Source organism: Acanthaster planci, linkage group LG10 (genome assembly GCF_054643075.1).
Source record: "Acanthaster planci isolate LZ-2023a linkage group LG10, COTS_SCS, whole genome shotgun sequence".
NCBI classification, from domain to species: domain Eukaryota; kingdom Metazoa; phylum Echinodermata; class Asteroidea; order Valvatida; family Acanthasteridae; genus Acanthaster; species Acanthaster planci.
Window position 1 is genome coordinate 19,707,405 of NC_141786.1, and position 17,662 is coordinate 19,725,066.

Here is a 17,662-nt window from a genome sequence, read left to right on the forward strand (position 1 = left end):
TCCTGTTCTTTTCCAAATTACATCAATGTTTTGAAACAACTTCCTATGCTCAGGAGAAAGTGTCACCATTATTAGTTTTCGTCTTATTACTCAAATATCAAGGACACTTTATGCTATCAAATGTTGGTTAATTTCTTGTACTGATTGCTGATTTCCAGAGCGGTTCTAATTAGCGTAATGGTACCGCGTGGTAGGTCTGAACGATCCATCTCTTGACTTGAAAAGGCGATGTTCTGACAAGCTCCCCGCAAACCGACAAAGAATGAAACATTCTGTCACACTCAGGACTGGCAACGTCAAGTCTGTGTAATCCAACTGATTAGTGCTGAATGGCACGTTACTGTGTATTGCCGTAGTTTGTTATGGTGCAGCTGTGGCTAGGTTCGTCCCAACAGAATGGAGTCTCGACACCACGGTGTGGAAATGAGTTGAAAGGGAGACTGGGTTGAAGGGACTGGCTTTGAAGTTCATGACAAACTGTGGTTTGCAAATTATTGTGCACTGAAGTGTAAGGCGGCTTTGAGAATGTACCGTACAGTTTGGAATAGACATCAATGTCAAACCAACGCAAGCGGCCTTCTGTACCACTCGCTGTACATTGCTTGCGTATCCCTACACACCACACCTTGTCGACGCCATTTTCCAGGAAACACTTCGCGTCTACACTTTCCAAAATCTGTGCTACAGGTGTGATTTCTACATTACAAGAGTGGAAGAATCTCGATAAAACTCTAGACAAATCAATCGATTCAATTTAAAAAGGAAAGCAAGGACGTTCCTTTGAATGGTAAGTGAAATACCTTACGTTGCAGAAATCTTTCAAAGAACTTGTCAGTGGTTTGTTTGAAAAGGTACGTGGCAAGGTTGCCACATCGGTAATTGCCGGCGATAGGACATAGAGTACGGGCTACGAGATCAGTCCAGACTCTGGTCCCGATAGCTTCAAAGTTTCCCCAAACCAAATAGTTAAAAAGGTGGCACAATTAGGGGAAGGGATCTAATGTTAAAAGGAGCTCACAGTGGAGTAAATCTGTGTTGAAAACTGGGCAGATGGAGGACGGGGAAATTGTGGGGGGGGGGGCGATTTGCCCGGTCATGAAAGTTCGACATGATGGGGGGGGGCCGATGTTCTTGATAAAGATGTACTTCTGTGATGTGTATTTAATTCATGCAGAATCTTTAACCAAAATAGTATACTTATGGCTTTCTAAAGTTGCTATCGCTTTTCTGATACAGTGATATTGCATTTCAGTCGTTGGGAAATCCTGAAAATTCATCACAATCCGCTTTATTTTTTTTCTCATCACAAACAAAAGTGGGGATGATTTAATAGCCCATACCCCCACCAAGGGGGGTATATTTCCCCATCCCCCGGGATTTACACACCATGGGGGCTCAATAGTCAGTTCATGAACAAGTTGGAGAGGACGAGAGCTACATCTTCGTATCTTTTAAAACGCGTTAGCGTTAAATGGACCATGCAGTAACTTCAAATAGCACCATGGTGTTTCAAGTCTCCTTCATTTCATTTTCTTTTATTCTCATTTCATCTTTACTTTGGGGCCTTTTGTTTTACACTGAAAGGAACCTAAATAACTTTGATGTAATTTCAGAAGCAGTTGAAAAGAAGGGCAAAGGAGCTGTATTTGAATTTTAGGCAAGAATTTCCGATATATGCCGTCAATTGATCACATCCAATTATGACACCTTGGCTTCAAGCCTGAGGGAAACCTTTTCAGTTGTAACGTATCTGCGTCTTGTACAGATAATCCCACTGTCCATGAAACGGACCTCTGATTTATTTCTTATTGTCGACGTTTTCTCTGACAAAATAGACAGGCCATGTTGCCGTGTAAATCATCACAGAACGACGTTATAGCAAGGAAAGGGGTTCAAAATGTGAAACGGAACTTGTCACGTTGAAACACGAGAAAAACATGCTTCATGACTCACTGGCCTACCGTCATGAACTAGAAACCGAAGTGCGGATTAGAAACAAAAACATTTTTGTCCGTGGAAACTATTCCACAAATAGTCAAATTATAATGCAGGAAAACACTACTAAAAGCGTTCTCCTGTTTCCCTTTATTGGCATTTATTTATTAGCACACCTACTCACAACTATGCACGTTACATTTGAATAAAAACGTGTCAAAAGACCTCCAAATAACACTAAAAATGGGCGCCTCAGATATCCTGAGTGTCATCTTTATTACGATTTTGTACCCGCTCCTTTGGCGTAAAACGAAGCCTGCAAGATGAACTGCAAGATTGCAGTGCCCAATGCCTGGGCAATGGAACTATATTGAATCATGTCGTTATTTCATTCACATCGGCACGATCAATTTCAAATAGTCAAGAGATGTTGACCATACTTGATGGCACTATCAGACACATTCCAGAAAGTGTGCCTGAAAATGTCTGCGTGTTGCTGCAATAGGATCTGCTGTATTCGACGTCATTGGTCTTTTCTTTCTATTATCTAATAATTATTCCTGGCACAAAGTGCGTGGGTTTGAAGTGTCCTTTTTTGAGGGGGGTCCTCAAATACAATTTGGAAGGAAAGTTTGGCGGCCTTGTCCGGGAGAAACAGACTTCAAAAACAGAAGAAATCAAAATGTTCCCACAAGTATTTCCTTCACTTTGAACTCGTTCATGCAGTTGTTTGTTCAAAGAAGAAAACCTTTCACAGCTTAATTTATAGAGGACCTTTGTTTCTAATTTGCCTTATCACGTAGAAATGGCGACAGGATCAGCAGTGAGTTCAGCTCTAGAGACGATCAGCAGACATCATCTCGAATGCCCCATTTGTAGTGAGAGATTCCAACGACCCAAGATACTGGACTGTCTGCATAGTTTCTGTGAGCAATGTCTGCTGACATACTGCAGCACGAAGCACCAGGGCTGTACAGAGATTCCTTGCCCCGTGTGTCGACAAGAGACACAACTTCCACAGGCGGGGGTCTGAGGCCTGAAAACCAACTTTTATCTGATCGGTCTGGTTGAGGAGATTGAACTACAGGAAAAGTTGGTGTGTTCGGGTGAGACGAAGCTGCTCTGTGAGACATGTGATGATGGCAGTGAGGCAACGCATCGCTGTCTGGACTGTGAACAGAATATCTGCTCACATTGTCGAAGTACACAGCTACGGATTGCTGCCACGTCAAGCCACACAATACCCCCATTAGAAGAAATCCGCCAAGGGAAGATTAAAGTGAAAAAGCTGCCTGAACAATACTGTCCAAAATGTCCGACCCACGAGGGGGAAGTTACACGATTCTTCTGCACAACGTGTGAAATGTTAATTTGTCGAGATTGTACCGTCATGAAACATCGCATACCAGAACATGCCTATCTTGAAATAAAAGAGGCCGTATCGACATACAGACAGATATTAGCTGATTTGTATTCTCCCCTTGAAAAAGTATTGAACCAACTCCAGAAATCTAAGGAGACAGTTTCAAGAATGAAGTATGACTTGGATATTCAAGTGAAGGCAGTCACGACAGAAGTGCAGGACAGGGCAGCTGAGATAAGAGCAGAGGTCACAGCTCAAGAAAATCGCATCATTGATGACATCAAAAAAATCCAAAGCAATCGTCTTCAAAAACTGGCAGAATATGAGAAAACAATGAGTTTGGCATCGGAGAGAATACAGCATTCATTGGAGACAGCAAGAGAGGTGACAAGGACGGCAGCGAATAGTGAGTTCCTCTCACTCTACGCAACAATCAACAAAGACTTGAAATTGTTGGCAGGTCAAACTATTGCCAGAGTTGACAAGAGGCTTGGATTTCTGAAGTTCAAGCCGAGTGAGGGCGTAGGTGACATCTGTCTGGGCAAGGTGGTGACGGAAGGAAAGTGGGAGCAGCGATGTGAGTTTGGTAACAAGGGAAGCGTTCAAGAAGAGTTCAATTGGGCTTGTGACATTGCTGCTCGTCAGCCTGATGAGGTTGCAGTGGCTGACTGCTACAACAAACGAGTTGTGATCTGCAGCATCAATGGTAACCAGAAAAGCACAATCCCGATGGAAAGACGTAAGTTTGGATAGAAACTGCTCACAACGTTACACTGGTGCTTTGTTTATCGTATATAAATTCATGATTCATTTTGGAATTACGATGTCAAACAGTGGTGTATCCTGCCTGATGTGTGTGTTGGGGGCAAAATCAAAAGCAAAATGCTTTTTCAACATGGTGGTAGGGAGAAAAAAGGTCGAAATGCTTAGGCCTACTCACAGTCCCAACTCCCTTGCCTCAATTTAGTGGTGTTGTTTTCTAAGGGTTTGTTCATGTTTGATAAATACTCGTAAATACACCGATTACTTTCTTCCTATTCACCTATGCTGTAATCTAAAACAAACAGTCTAAACAGCCCGTCGGTTGGGGGCAAGTTGCCGTCACTGGATACGCCACTGGTGTCAAGCCACATAACAAATCTAAACGCTTTTGGCAGAGTCACATGGTACCCAGACGGAGGAGGCTCTAAGAGAAAAAAAAATGATTGACATATTCATTTTTCCAGATATTGCAGCATATTTTACTCAGAGAATTTGCTTCTCCCCAAAAAGACTACACGGCGGCTTAATTGTACAATACCTGGATTCTTGAAAACAAATCCAGTGAACCTAAATTCCGGATCAAACAATTTTTAAACATTCAGGCAAATATATGTCACATAACAACAAAACAGATATGCGCTTCATATTCACTGCAACAAATGTTGCATCTGCGCAATGGTTCATGATCAACATTTCCTCCCTTAAAGGCTCAATGCGTATTTCTGTTTTTGTGAAGTATCTATTTGCCATCGTTCATTCGTCCATGTTTAAATACTATGCAGCACAGGTAGTGGACGGTAACGAGAAGAACGCCCTCTTGCTCCTTATTTTGATGGAAAATTTACTTTCTTTTCCTGAAGTTCGTTGCCATACTACCGAGTGTTCTAGTGTATTAACATTACGAACATTTAACGCAAGCCTGGCAACAACGAAGGTTGAGAAGTGACTCCACCTGGGGCTTATTGTCGTGAGGGAAGGAAAAATTCCAAATTCCACGGACTCGCTAGACAGGGAGGGGGAGGCTTCAATATACATTCTACATGAATCCTTGTTCACTTGCTATGCATGGACGTAGCTACATGTTTAGCCGGGGTTTTTTTTTTTTCTCACTTCTTCCGTGAACTTCATATTGGTTGCTTCATAATAAATAACTCCAGGTTCCCGGGATCTATTTGTCGAGGAAGGGACAAGGGTCGATCCTAGGTCTCTGGCTTTATAACTCTTCATTTACGTGGGTGATTGGTTAATGCTTTTCTTTTTGTCTTTTAACTCCAAATAGGGGCACGTGGCATTGCAGCTACACGCACCGGCAATCTCCTGGTGGTTGTTCAGCAGAGCGTATTCCACGTGAAAGTCTTTGACAAGGACAATACGCTGGCTTTCCAGTTCCCCACAGTGCCACTGAGTGAGGTCGGTAAGACCGCAGTGAACCTCCAGAGTGTAGCAGTCAAGACGGATGGGACCATTGTGGTAGGTGACATCGAGAGAATGGTGCTGACCGAACACAGCCCCACTGATGGCAAACTCAGAAGCACCATCCCAGTCAAGATTGAACCTCGTTATGTGGCTGTTGACAGCAATGATCGAGTTGTAATCAGTGACTTTAAACAGTTAGTCGGTGTTGTTGATGGGAATGGTGATACACTGTTCACCATCAGACCTACCATCGATGGTAAGGTAGTTGGACGCTGTACTGGTGTATTCGCAGATAGCACAGGCATCTATGTTGCAATGCATAATGGTAGTTACACTGGTCATATCCACCACTACGACCCTCGACGTGGCTTTCTCCACTGCATCGCAGAGGGTCTGCACTGTCCCCTGGGAATCACATTCACAGCAGATGGGCAACTGGCAGTTGCAGACTTTTACTCAGTGAAGATTTATGACTTTGTTTAATGTAACACAAACAAATCGATCTCCTTCTGCTTTCTTCGGAAGGAAACAGCAGTAGCATTCGTCGGAAACGTTGCGGTGTGTGCATCATTGCCTTCAATTTCATGACTTATTTTTTTAAATAGGAAATTAGATCCACAAAGGTTTGCGTAGGCTTACTGCATAGTAGAAATGGAAAGCAAACTACATTAAAATTTCACTGAGATGGGATTCAAAAGTATGGGAGCTACGTAAAGTGCTTATCATTTAAACAAATTTCCTTTGTCAGTTTTGCATTGTTAACTATATTTTCTCACGACATGTGAATTCTTTTCATAGTCCATTTAACAGCAGTAAATGTATCCCAATATTGGTGAGTTATGCCTACCATGAGCGCTCACAGGAGATATGGGAAGTTGTTAGCTCGTCTCATCAAAAGAATCATTCCCATTTTAATGAACACAAATTGCAGGGGATTATCAAATTGAGGGGAGTATAAAAACTTAAAAATAATATATGAAGTCAAATTGTTCTCATTGAGATTTAAATAAAATTTTAATGTTCTCAAAAGTTTACTTTGTGTGAGTAGTGGGATAGCGAAGGTCTCATCATTTAAATGGTGAAGTACATTTGTAAATGTCGATGGGGAACTCACGTTAGGAGGAATATTCCCCTCATAACTAAATTGTCCCTTTGTGTTGAACCGCCTTATTCTTATTTGAGGTTGAATGTATATTACGAATTAATACCTCGTTAAAACAGGCCCAATGTCACCATTTGGAGGAGAGGTATATTTATTCATTCCCCTTTGCAACTCCTTTCGAAACAAAATTCATTTTGTTTTCTTTTGAACTCAAATGAAGGTTTTGTTAAAGATTTAAATGATGTTTTTCTCTGTGGCAGAGGCAAAAGCAAGATGAAATGTAGGTTATAAAAAGCTTTATTGACAAATTGCTTAATGTTCTTGGATTTTATTTACATAGTTTTAATTACTGACAGCAACAATATTCCACTTACAGAATATAAACGTTTTCAAAGACTATACCGAGTATTATTTAAAGGCAACATGACCTTTCCATTGTTTTAAATGTGAATATTTATCATGACGTAGGTAATTTACATTGTAACGGTTATTTGCATGTCTGTGGGTAACGTTGCTACTTTTCGGCTGACCTCCTTGAATGTTTCCTGCACAAGGAAGGGTTGAGCACGCATCTAAACCTCTACCAAATAAAAAAGCTAAGTCCCAAGAGTAGTTTTGACAGTGGACAGATTTACTGGATTATCCGTATGGTTGTACAGTTGCCCCTTGTACTATGTAGTGATATGAAGTAAGCCGTACGTTATCAGTAATCAAGAAGTCTTGTGGACGTATCAAGAACCAGACCCGTAATACGACAGCTCTCCAGGAAGTTTGTGAGAGAGCTGTTAAAGGGTGCCATAATTGAGGTTGTTTAATTACTCCTGTTTGTTTGTTTGTTTGCGCGTGACATATGATCTGGTTGTCAGTAACAAAATCGTATAGTCTAAAGGAAAACCCTCTTGGGTATTTAATGATTTTTGTGATAAAGTCTGAAGTGTAGGGACATTGCTGTTGCAGTATGAATAAAATTTACGTAGTCTGTGTTTGATAGAAGAGCTTTGCACATCGACTGCTTTTATTTAATGCTTTGTTCCTTTAACCCTAACTCCCTAGGGTGTGTGCAAAATCATATTAAAATTGGAGGATTTAGGACTGTTAGGGTTAAAAAATGGAATTTCTTCCTTCTAGGCTGTAGTTTCTGACAGTACTGTATGACAGTACCCCGGGTAGTTAGTTGGGTCAATACATCAAAGTTGAGTATTACAAGCAACAAACATCTGTGTCATTGTGTCATTGGCAAAGTCCGGTAGGTTTGATGGATTTTGTAGTTTTGACAGTGTTTATAGGCTTTAATAATTTCATAGAACTGTGCTTGAGTGAAAGCGAACTGACCATTTCAATTTTGTCCTGTGAATGTGTATCATGACGTAGCTATAATATGCGTTGTGCCTCGGTTATTTGCATATCAGTGCCACAGTTGTTTGTGTTGACATCCCAGTGAACTGCAAGCCTCCGGCGTAAAAACGGGTTGAACCAGTGTCTAAACCTCATCAGAAAAATAAATTCCAAGAATAAGATTTATCGTAATATTACACAGTTACCCCTTTTGCTATGCAGTGAACTAATCATGAACACAGCTGGCTATGTACGTTGCCTGTATAGTGCATTCGGTGTAATGGACAGCCGTCGGGGTAGTAGCGACTCTAATTCGAAACGGACTACAATTTTTCTCTGGACTCGCCGTAAAGATTATTTGAAAGCGTAATATGCATGGCCACAGTTGGGGTTGGAGACTCTCGTTTCGTGTCTGTGCACGACACAGCCATTATCTGACCGCCAATGACGAAACTGTACAGTGTAAAGGAAACCCCCAATATGACTGTCGGCTTTCTAAGTTTCATAAGAGAATGAACATTGCACTATCTGATATAAATGCACGTAGGCCCTGTAGCTGTAGTTTGTATCTACATAGTTGAGGTGGAAATAAATCAAGGTTGAATGTGGCAAATTGCATCCTGTGTCCGTCTCTGTCTACGTGCCATTTATAGTCCTCGCCTCTTATTGGGACAGTCTCCTGGTAGCGTCTAAACGATGTTGACCTTATAATTCTAAATTCCTGTTCTCTTCCAAATGACATCAATGTTTTGAAACAACTTCCTATGCTCAGGAGAATGTGTCACCATTATTAGTTTTCGTCTTATTACGCAAATACCAAGGACACTTTATGCTATCAAATCTTGGTTAATTTCTTGTACTGATTGCTGATTTCCAGAGTGGTTCTAATTAGCGTAATGGTACCGCGTGGTAGGTCTGAACGATCCATCTCTTGACCTGAAAAGGCGATGTTCTGACAAGCTCCCCGCAAACCGACAAAGAATGAAACATTCTGTCACACTCAGGACTGGCAACGTCAAGTCTGTGTAATCCAACTGTTTAGTGCTGAACGGCACGTTACTGTGTATTACCGTAGTTTGTTATGGTGCAGCTGTGGCAAGGTTCGTCCCAACAGAATGGAGTCTCGACACAACGGTGTGGAAATGAGTTGAAAGGGAGACTGGGTTGAAGGGACTGGCTTTGAAGTTCATGACAAACTTTGGTTTGCAAATTACTGTGCACTGAAGCGTAAGGCGGCTTTGAGAATGTACCGTACAGTTTGGAATAGACATCAATGTCAAACCAACGCAGGTCTGGTCTTATGTACCACTCGCTGTACATTGCTTGCGTATTCTACACACCACACCTTGTCGGCGCCATTTTCCAGGAAACACTTTGCATCTACACTTTCCAAAATCTGTGCTACAGGTGTGGTTTCTACATTACAAGAGTGGAAGAATCTCTATAAAACTCTAGACAAATCAATCGATTCAATTTAAAAAGGAAAGCAAGGACGTTCATTTGAATGGTAAGTGAAATTCCTTCCGTTGCAGAAATCTTTCAAAGAACTTGTCAGTGGTTTGTTTGAAAAGGTACGTGGCAAGAATACCTCATCGGTAATTGCCGGCGATAGGACATAGAGTACGGGCTACGAGATCAGTCCAGACTCTGGTCCCGATGGCTTCAAAGTTTCCCCAAACCAAAAAGTTTAAAAGGTGGCACAATTTGGGGAAGGGGTCTTATGTTAAAAGGAGCTCACAGTGGAGTCAATCTGTGTTGAAAACTGGGCAGATGGAGGACGGGGAAATTATGGGGGGACGATTTGTCCGGACATGAAAATTTGACATGATTGGGGGGTTGATGTTTTTGATAAAGGTGTACTTCTGTAATGTGTATTAAATTCATGCAGAATCTTTAACCAAAATGGTTTACTTATGGCTTTCTAAAATTGCTGTTTCTTTTCTGATACAGTGATATTGCATTTCAGTCGTTGGGAAATCCTGAAAATTCATCACAATCCGCTTTATTTTTTTTCTCATCACAAACAAAAGTGGGGATGATTTAATAGCCCATACCCCCACCAAGGGGGGTATATTTCCCCATCCCCCGGGATTTACACACCATGGGGGCTCAATAGTCAGTTCATGAACAAGTTGGAGAGGACGAGAGCTACATCTACGTATCTTTTAAACCGCGTTAGCGTTAAATGGACCATGCAGTAACTTCAAATAGCACCATGGTGTTTCAAGTCTCCTTCATTTCATTTTCTTTTATTCTCATTTCATCATTACTTTGGGGCCTTTTGTTTTACAATGAAAGGAACCTAAATAACTCTGATGTAATTTCAGAGGCAGTTGAAAAGAAGGGCAACGGAGCTGTATTTGAATTTTAGGCAAGAATTTCCGATATATGCCGTAAATTGATCACATCCAATTATGACACCTTGGCTTCAAGCCTGAGGGAAACCTTTTCAGCTGTAACGTATCTGCGTCTTGTACAGATAATCCCACTGGTCATGAAACGGACCTCTGATTTATTTCTTATTGTCGACGTTTTCTCTGACAAAATAGACAGGCAATGTTGTCGTGTAAATCAACACAGAAAGACGTTATAGCAAGGAAAGGGGTTCAAAATGTGAAACGGAACTTGTCACGTTGAAACACGAGAAAAACATGTTTCATGACTCACTGGCCTACCGTCATGAATTAGAAACTGAACTGCGGATTAGAAACAAAAACAATTTTGTCCGTGGAAACTATTCCACAAATAGTCAAATTATACTACAGGAAAACACTACTAAAAGCGTTCTCCTGTCTCCCTTTATTGGCATTTATTTATTAGCACACCCGCTCACACCTATGCACGTTACATTTGAATAAAAAACGCGTCACAAAAACTCCAAATTAAACAAAAAATGGGCGCCTCCGGTATCCTGAGTGTAATCTTTATCACGATTTTGTACCCGCTCCTTTGGCGTAAAACGAAGCCTGCAAGATGAACTGCAAGATTGCAGTGCCCAATGCCTGGGCGATGGAACTATTGAATCATGTCGTTATTTCATTCACATCGGCATGATCAATTTCAAATAGTCAAGAGATGTTGACCATACTTGATGGCACTATCGGACACATTCCAGAAAGTGTGCCTGAAAATGTCTGCGTGTTACTGCAATAGGATCTGCTGTATTCGACGTCATTGGTCTTTTCTTTCCATTATCTAATAATTATTCCTGGCACAAAGAGCGTGGGTTTGAAGTGTCCTGTGGTTTTTTTTGGGGGGGGGCTGTCCTAAAATATAATTTGGAAGGGAAGTTTGGCGGCCTTGTCCGGGAGAAACAGATTCAAAAAACAGAGGAAATCAAATTGTTCCCACAAGTATTTCCTTCACTTTGAATTCGTTCATGCGGTTGTTTGTTCAAAGAAGAACAATTTTCACAGTTTAATTTATAGAGGACCTTTGTTTCTAATTTGCCTAATACGTAGAAATGGCGACAGGATCAGCAGTGAGTTCAGCTCTAGAGACGATCAGCAGGCATTATCTTGAATGCCCCATTTGTAGTGAGAGATTCCAACGACCCAAGATACTGGACTGTCTGCATAGTTTCTGTGAGCAATGTCTGCTGACATACTGCAGCACGAAGCACCAAGGCTGTACAGAGATTCCTTGCCCCGTGTGTCGACAAGAGACACAACTTCCACAGGCGGGGGTTAGAGGCCTGAAAACCAACTTTTATCTGATCGGTCTGGTTGAGGAGACTGAACTACAGGAAAAGTTGGTGTGTTCGGGTGAGATGAAGCTGCTCTGTGAGACATGTGATGATGGCAATGAGGCAACGCATCGCTGTCTGGACTGTGAACAGAATATCTGCTCACATTGTCGAAGTACACAGCTACGGATTGCTGCCACGTCAAGCCACACAATACCCCCATTAGAAGAAATCCGCCAAGGGAAGATTAAAGTGAAAAAGCTGCCTGAACAATACTGTCCAAAATGTCCGACCCACGAGGGGAAAGTTACACGATTCTTCTGCACAACGTGTGAAATGTTAATTTGTCGAGATTGTACCGTCATGAAACATCGCATACCAGAACATACCTATCTTGAAATAAAAGAGGCCGTATCGACAAACAGACAGATATTAGCTGATTTGTATTCTCCCCTTGAAAAAGTATTGAACCAACTCCAGAAATCTAAGGAGACAGTTTCAAGAATGAAGTATGACTTGGATATTCAAGTGAAGACAGTCATGACAGAAGTGCAGGACAGGGCAGCTGAGATAAGAGCAGAGGTCACAGCTCAAGAAAATTGCATCATTGATGACATCAAAAAAATCCAAAGCAATCGTCTTCAAAAACTGGCAGAATATGAGAAAACAATGAGTTTGGCATCGGAGAGAATACAGCATTCATTGGAGACAGCAAGAGAGGTGACAAGGACGGCAGCGGATAGTGAGCTCCTCTCACTCTACGCAACAATCAACAAAGACTTGAAATTGTTGGCAGGTCAAACTATTCCAAGAGTTGACAAGAAGCTTGGATTTCTGAAGTTCAAGCCGAGTGAGGGGGTAGGTGACATCTGTCTGGGCAAGGTAGTAATGGACGGAAAGTGGAAGCAGCGATGTGTGTTTGGTCGCAAGGGAAGCGGTCCAGGAGAGTTCAATGTGGCTTGGGACATTGCTGCTCGTCAGCCTGATGAGGTTGCAGTGGCTGACTGCTTGAACAAACGAGTTGTGATCTGCAGCATCGACGGTAATCAGAAAAGCACAATCCCGATGAAACGATGTAGGTTTGTGTAGAAACTGCCAAAAAATGATACACTGGTGCTTTGTTTTGTCGTAAAAAATATTATCATTTATTTCGGAGTTGGAGACTTTGAGACGTATGGTGGCGGCAGACAAGCTGGTCCTTCTCGGTTGTGCGCGTGCTCAGAACTAGCACGAATTCCTAGAACTGCACGTGCATGCCAAGATCAACCAAAAAGGACAGTTGTGTCTGCCGCCGCTATGCGTCTCAAAGTCTCCCATTGCTTGGTGTCAAACAGCGACGTGTCAAGCCTTTTTTTCGTGGGTGCCCTTGAGTTTGTATACCTATTCAAATCGTGCACCTATAAAACTAGGGGACAATAGGAACCACGGTTGCTGAAGAGTAAGTTAGTACTTGCAAATGTACTGGTTACTTTCTTTCCTACTCACCTATGACGTATTCTAAAACAAACAGACAAAACAACCCGTCGGTTGGGGGCAAGTTGCTGCAACTGCATACGCCACTCGTGTCAGGCCACATAACAAATCTAAAGGCTTTTGGCAGAGTCACATGGTACCCAGACGGAGGAGGCTCTAAGAGAAAAAAATGATTGGCATGTTTATTTTTCCAGATATTGTAGGATATGTCATTCAAAGAATGTTCAACTCTCCAGAAAGACTACAGGGCAGTTTAGTTGCGCAATGCATGGATTCTTAAAAACAAATTCAGTGAACCTCAATTCCGGATCAAACATTTTTTAAAGGGAGCGCAAACAGCCAAAAGGGGATTTTTTGTGGGCGGGGAAATGCAAAAAAATAATATTCATTTTTGGGTCACAATTAATGGGGTAAACATCAAATATATGAGGTTTTTGAAGTGGTTACGTATTATTAGTTTTCTTTAATGCTTCAAATGAATTAAATGTTTTCTATTTAACCCTTTAAACATTCAGGGAAATGTAATATGTTCTTCGAATTGTTGGACACGTTTCATCTACACAGTGGGTCATGATCAACATTTTGTCCCGTAAAACTCAAAGCGCATTTCTGTTTTTGCGAAGTATCTATTTGCCAGCGTCCCTTCATCCATTTACAGCATGCAGCACGGGTAGTGGGCGGTAACGAGGAGAACGCCCTCTTGCTTGTTATTTTGATGGGAAACTTACTTTCTATTCCTAGAGTTCGTTTCCACCCGACCGTGCATTCTAGTAAATTAATATTACGAATTAACGCAAGCCTGGCAACAACAAAGGTTGAGAAGGGGCTCCAGCTGGGCTTATTGTCTTGAGAGAAGGAAAAATTCAAAATTCCACGGACTCGCTAGACAGGGAGGGGGAGGCTTCAATATACATTCTACATGAATCCTTGTTCACTTGCTATGCATGGACGTAGCTACACGTGAGCCGCTTCTTTGAAACTTCTTCCATGAACGTCATATTGATTGCTTCATAATAAATAACTCCAGGTTCCTGGGATCTATTTGTCGAGGAAGGGACAAGGGTCGATCCTAGGTCTCTGGCTTTATAACTCTTCATTTACGTGGGTGATTGGTTAATGCTTTTCTTTTTGTCTATCAACTCCAAACAGGCCCACGTGGCATTGCAGCTACACGCACCGGCAATCTCCTGGTGGTTGTTCAGCAGAGCGTATCCCACGTGGAAGTCTTTGACAAGGACAACACGCTGGCTTTCCAGTTCCCCACAGTGCCACCGAGTGAGGTCGGTAAGACCGCAGTGAACCTCCAGAGTGTAGCAGTCAAGACGGATGGGACCATTGTGGTTGGTGATGTCCAGAGGATGGTGCTGACCGAACACAGCCCCACTGATGGCGAACTCAGAAGCACCATCCCAGTCAAGATTGAACCTCGTTATGTGGCTGTTGACAGCAATGATCGAGTTGTAATCAGTGACTTTAAACAGTTAGTTGGTGTTGTTGATGGGAATGGTGATACACTGTTCACCATCAAACCTACCATCGATGGTGAGGTAGTTGGACGCTGTACTGGTGTATGCGCAGATAGCACAGGCATTTATGTTGCAATGCGTAATTGTGATAGCACCGGTCATATCCACCACTATGACCCTCAAGGTGGCTTTCTCCACTGCGTCGCAGAGGGTCTGCACTTGCCCATGGGAATCACATTCACAGCAGATGGGCAACTGGCAGTTGCAGACTCGTACTCAGTGAAGATTTATGACTTTGTTTAATGTAACACAAACAAGTCGATTTCCTTCCGCTTTTCGGGGAGGAAACAGCAGTAGCATTAGTCGGAAACGTTGCGGTGTGTACAATCTTGACATTCGGTTTCATGACTTATTTTTTAAATAGAAATTAGGTCCACAAAGGTTTGCGTAGGCTTAATGCATAGTAGAAATGGAAAGCAAACTACATCAAAATTTCGCTGAGACGGGATTCAAAAGTATGGGAGCTACATAAAGTGCTCATCATTTAAGCAAATTTCCTTTGTTAGTTTTGCATTGTTAACTATATTTCCTTACGACTTATGAATTATTTTCATAGTCCATTTAACAGTAGTAAATGTATCACAATATTGGTGAGTTACGCCTACCGTGAGTGCTCACAGGAGATATGGGAAGTTGTTAGCTCGTCTCATCAAAAGAATCAGACTCATTTTAATGCAAACACCTTGCAGGGGATTATCAAATTGAGGAGAGTATAAAAACTGAAAAATAAGATGTGAAGTCAAATTGTTCTCATTGAGATTTAAATAAATTTTAATGTTCTCAAAAGCTTACTTTGTGTGAGTAGTGGGATAGCGAAGGTCTCATCATTTAAATGGTGAAGTACATTTGTAAAAGTCGATGTGGAACTCACGTTAGGAGGAATATTCCCCTCATAACTAAACTGTCCCTTTGTGTTGAACCGCCTTATTCTTATTTGCAGTTGAATGTATATTACGAATTAATACCTCGTTAAAGACAGGCCCAATGTCACCATTTGGAGGAGAGTTATATTGATTCATTTCCTTTGCAACTCCTTTCGAAACAAAAATCATTTCGTTTTCTTTTGAATTCAAATGAAGGTTTTGTTAGAGATTGAAATGATGTTTTTCTCTGTTGCAGAGGCAACAGCAAGATGAAATTTAGGTTATAAAAAGCTTTATTGGCAAATTGCTTAATTTTCTTGCATTTTTATTTCCATAGTTTTAATTACTGACAGCAACAATATTCCACTTACAGAATATAAACCTCTACCAAGTAAAAAAATGAGTCCCAAGACTCGTTTTGACAGTGGACAGATTTACTAGCTTATCCGTATGGCTGTATAGTTGCCCCTTGTACTATGTAGTGATATGAAATAAGCCGTACGTTTTCAGTAATAAAGAAGTCTTGGGGACGTATCAAGAACCAGACCCGTTATACGACACGCATCAAAAACTTCCTCTGGGCTCTCCAGGAAGTTTGTAAGAGAGCTTTTAAAGTGTGCCATAATTGAGGTTGTTTAATTACTCCTGGTTGTTTGTCTGCGCGTGACATATGATCTGGTTGTCAGTAACGAAATCAGACAGTCTAAAGGAAAACCCTCTTGGGTATTTCATAATTTTTGTGATAAAGTCTGAAGTTTAGGGACATTGCTGTTGCAGTATGAATAAAATGTACGTATTATGTGTTTGAAAGAAGAGCTTTGCATATCGACTGCTTTCATTTAATACTTTGTTCCTTCAAGAAATGGAATTTCTTCCTTATAGGCTGTAGTTTCTGAGGACGCCTACATGTATGTATGACAGTACCCCGGGTAGTTAGTTGGGTCAATACATCAAAGTTGAGTATTACAAGCAACATCTTGTGTGTCTCTCTACGTCTACATACCACGTCCGGTGCTTGTTGCATTCAAGTTGAGAATGGCTTCCCTGTCCCGTCCCATTTAAACCATGTTGATCCTATAATTCTAGATATCCGTTTTCTTCCCTATCACATTACTACTTGGCAACTAAATTGAAATCCGTAGAGAGAGTATCTCGAACGTAAAGCCTGTGTAAATATTAATACGCCTTTAGTTTTGTTTTTGGTAGCCGATCTGTTACGGAAATACAAACACTCTGACCTCAGGAAAGAGCTTGGCCTTTTGCACAGAATGTTGGTTTTCCAGAGCATTCAAGCGCACAGATACGGAGCGTTAGGTCTGAGGGAACTTTGCTGGAGCGTAAAGAGCGAAATTCAGAGACTTGTGGGTCATTTTACGAGATTGACAAAGAATGAATAATCTGGTCACACCCAAGTACGGTTGTTGTCCCAACTCAAGATTACCATTCCAACCAAAAGGTGCGGTATGGCCAATTACACTGCATTACTATACTTTGTTATGGTCCGACTGTACGAAGTGTCACTTCCAGAAAAAAATTGTTTTCTCGACACAATAAATTTGAAATGGAGTTGGAAGAGAGACGAGTTGAAAGGAACTGAAGTTGAAGCTTATGACAAGCTGATACTGAAATGACTGTGAATTGGGGCTTAAGGCGGCTTTGGAAACGTATTGTAAAACCAACGTATATACGGAGGGGAGTAGCTCAAAATGTGAAAGCTAATCAGTTAATCAGTTTGAAAATATCTGCAAGAAAAATAAAGCTCGCTGGACTACCATCATGAATTGAAACAATAAGCCAATTTGTAATTAAGAACTGCGCATACGCGAATGGACTTTTGCAAAGGTCATTTGTAGGCCTACATTAAACGAACTTTTACAGAAAGAAAATTGGTAAAATTGTCACGTACAAGTGCTGCTTATTTTCCCCTGGAGGGCCTTATTAATCTTCAGAAAGCAATAATATGTCCAAAAGTCAATTTAGCAGTGAAAATATCGAAACATATTCTTAGAAAACACAGAAATTTTCAGACCACCCTCATAGGGTTTGTGAACAGGGTGTAAAGTCACATTCGTATATGGAACTCACTCCAGGAAATCTGTAAGGAGTCGTTAATTGTAGTCAGGTGCTGTCAACATTAATAAAATGCTGTCACAGAAATACCTATACGTTGGCGTTCACAGGAGATGTTGGAATTGCCCTGTC

General features: G+C 41.4%; 1 protein-coding gene and 1 pseudogene across 2 annotated transcripts; both read left to right on the top strand.

The window, feature by feature from the left end:
* Nucleotides 1–378: 378 nt before the first annotated feature.
* Nucleotides 379–7,571, top strand: LOC147797955 (E3 ubiquitin-protein ligase TRIM45-like; annotated as a pseudogene). The gene is made up of 3 exons (XR_015426587.1): nucleotides 379–787; nucleotides 2,739–4,037; nucleotides 5,340–7,571. The product of XR_015426587.1 is annotated as an E3 ubiquitin-protein ligase TRIM45-like (transcript).
* Nucleotides 7,572–8,897: 1,326 nt separating this feature from the next.
* Nucleotides 8,898–16,275, top strand: LOC147797956 (E3 ubiquitin-protein ligase TRIM45-like). The gene is made up of 3 exons (XM_087141789.1): nucleotides 8,898–9,420; nucleotides 11,375–12,673; nucleotides 14,221–16,275. Exons 2-3 carry the CDS (start codon nucleotides 11,377–11,379, stop codon nucleotides 14,838–14,840), a joined length of 1,917 nt encoding a protein of 638 aa, XP_086997915.1. The 5' UTR covers nucleotides 8,898–9,420; nucleotides 11,375–11,376; the 3' UTR covers nucleotides 14,841–16,275.
* The last annotated feature ends 1,387 nt before the right edge of the window (nucleotides 16,276–17,662 follow it).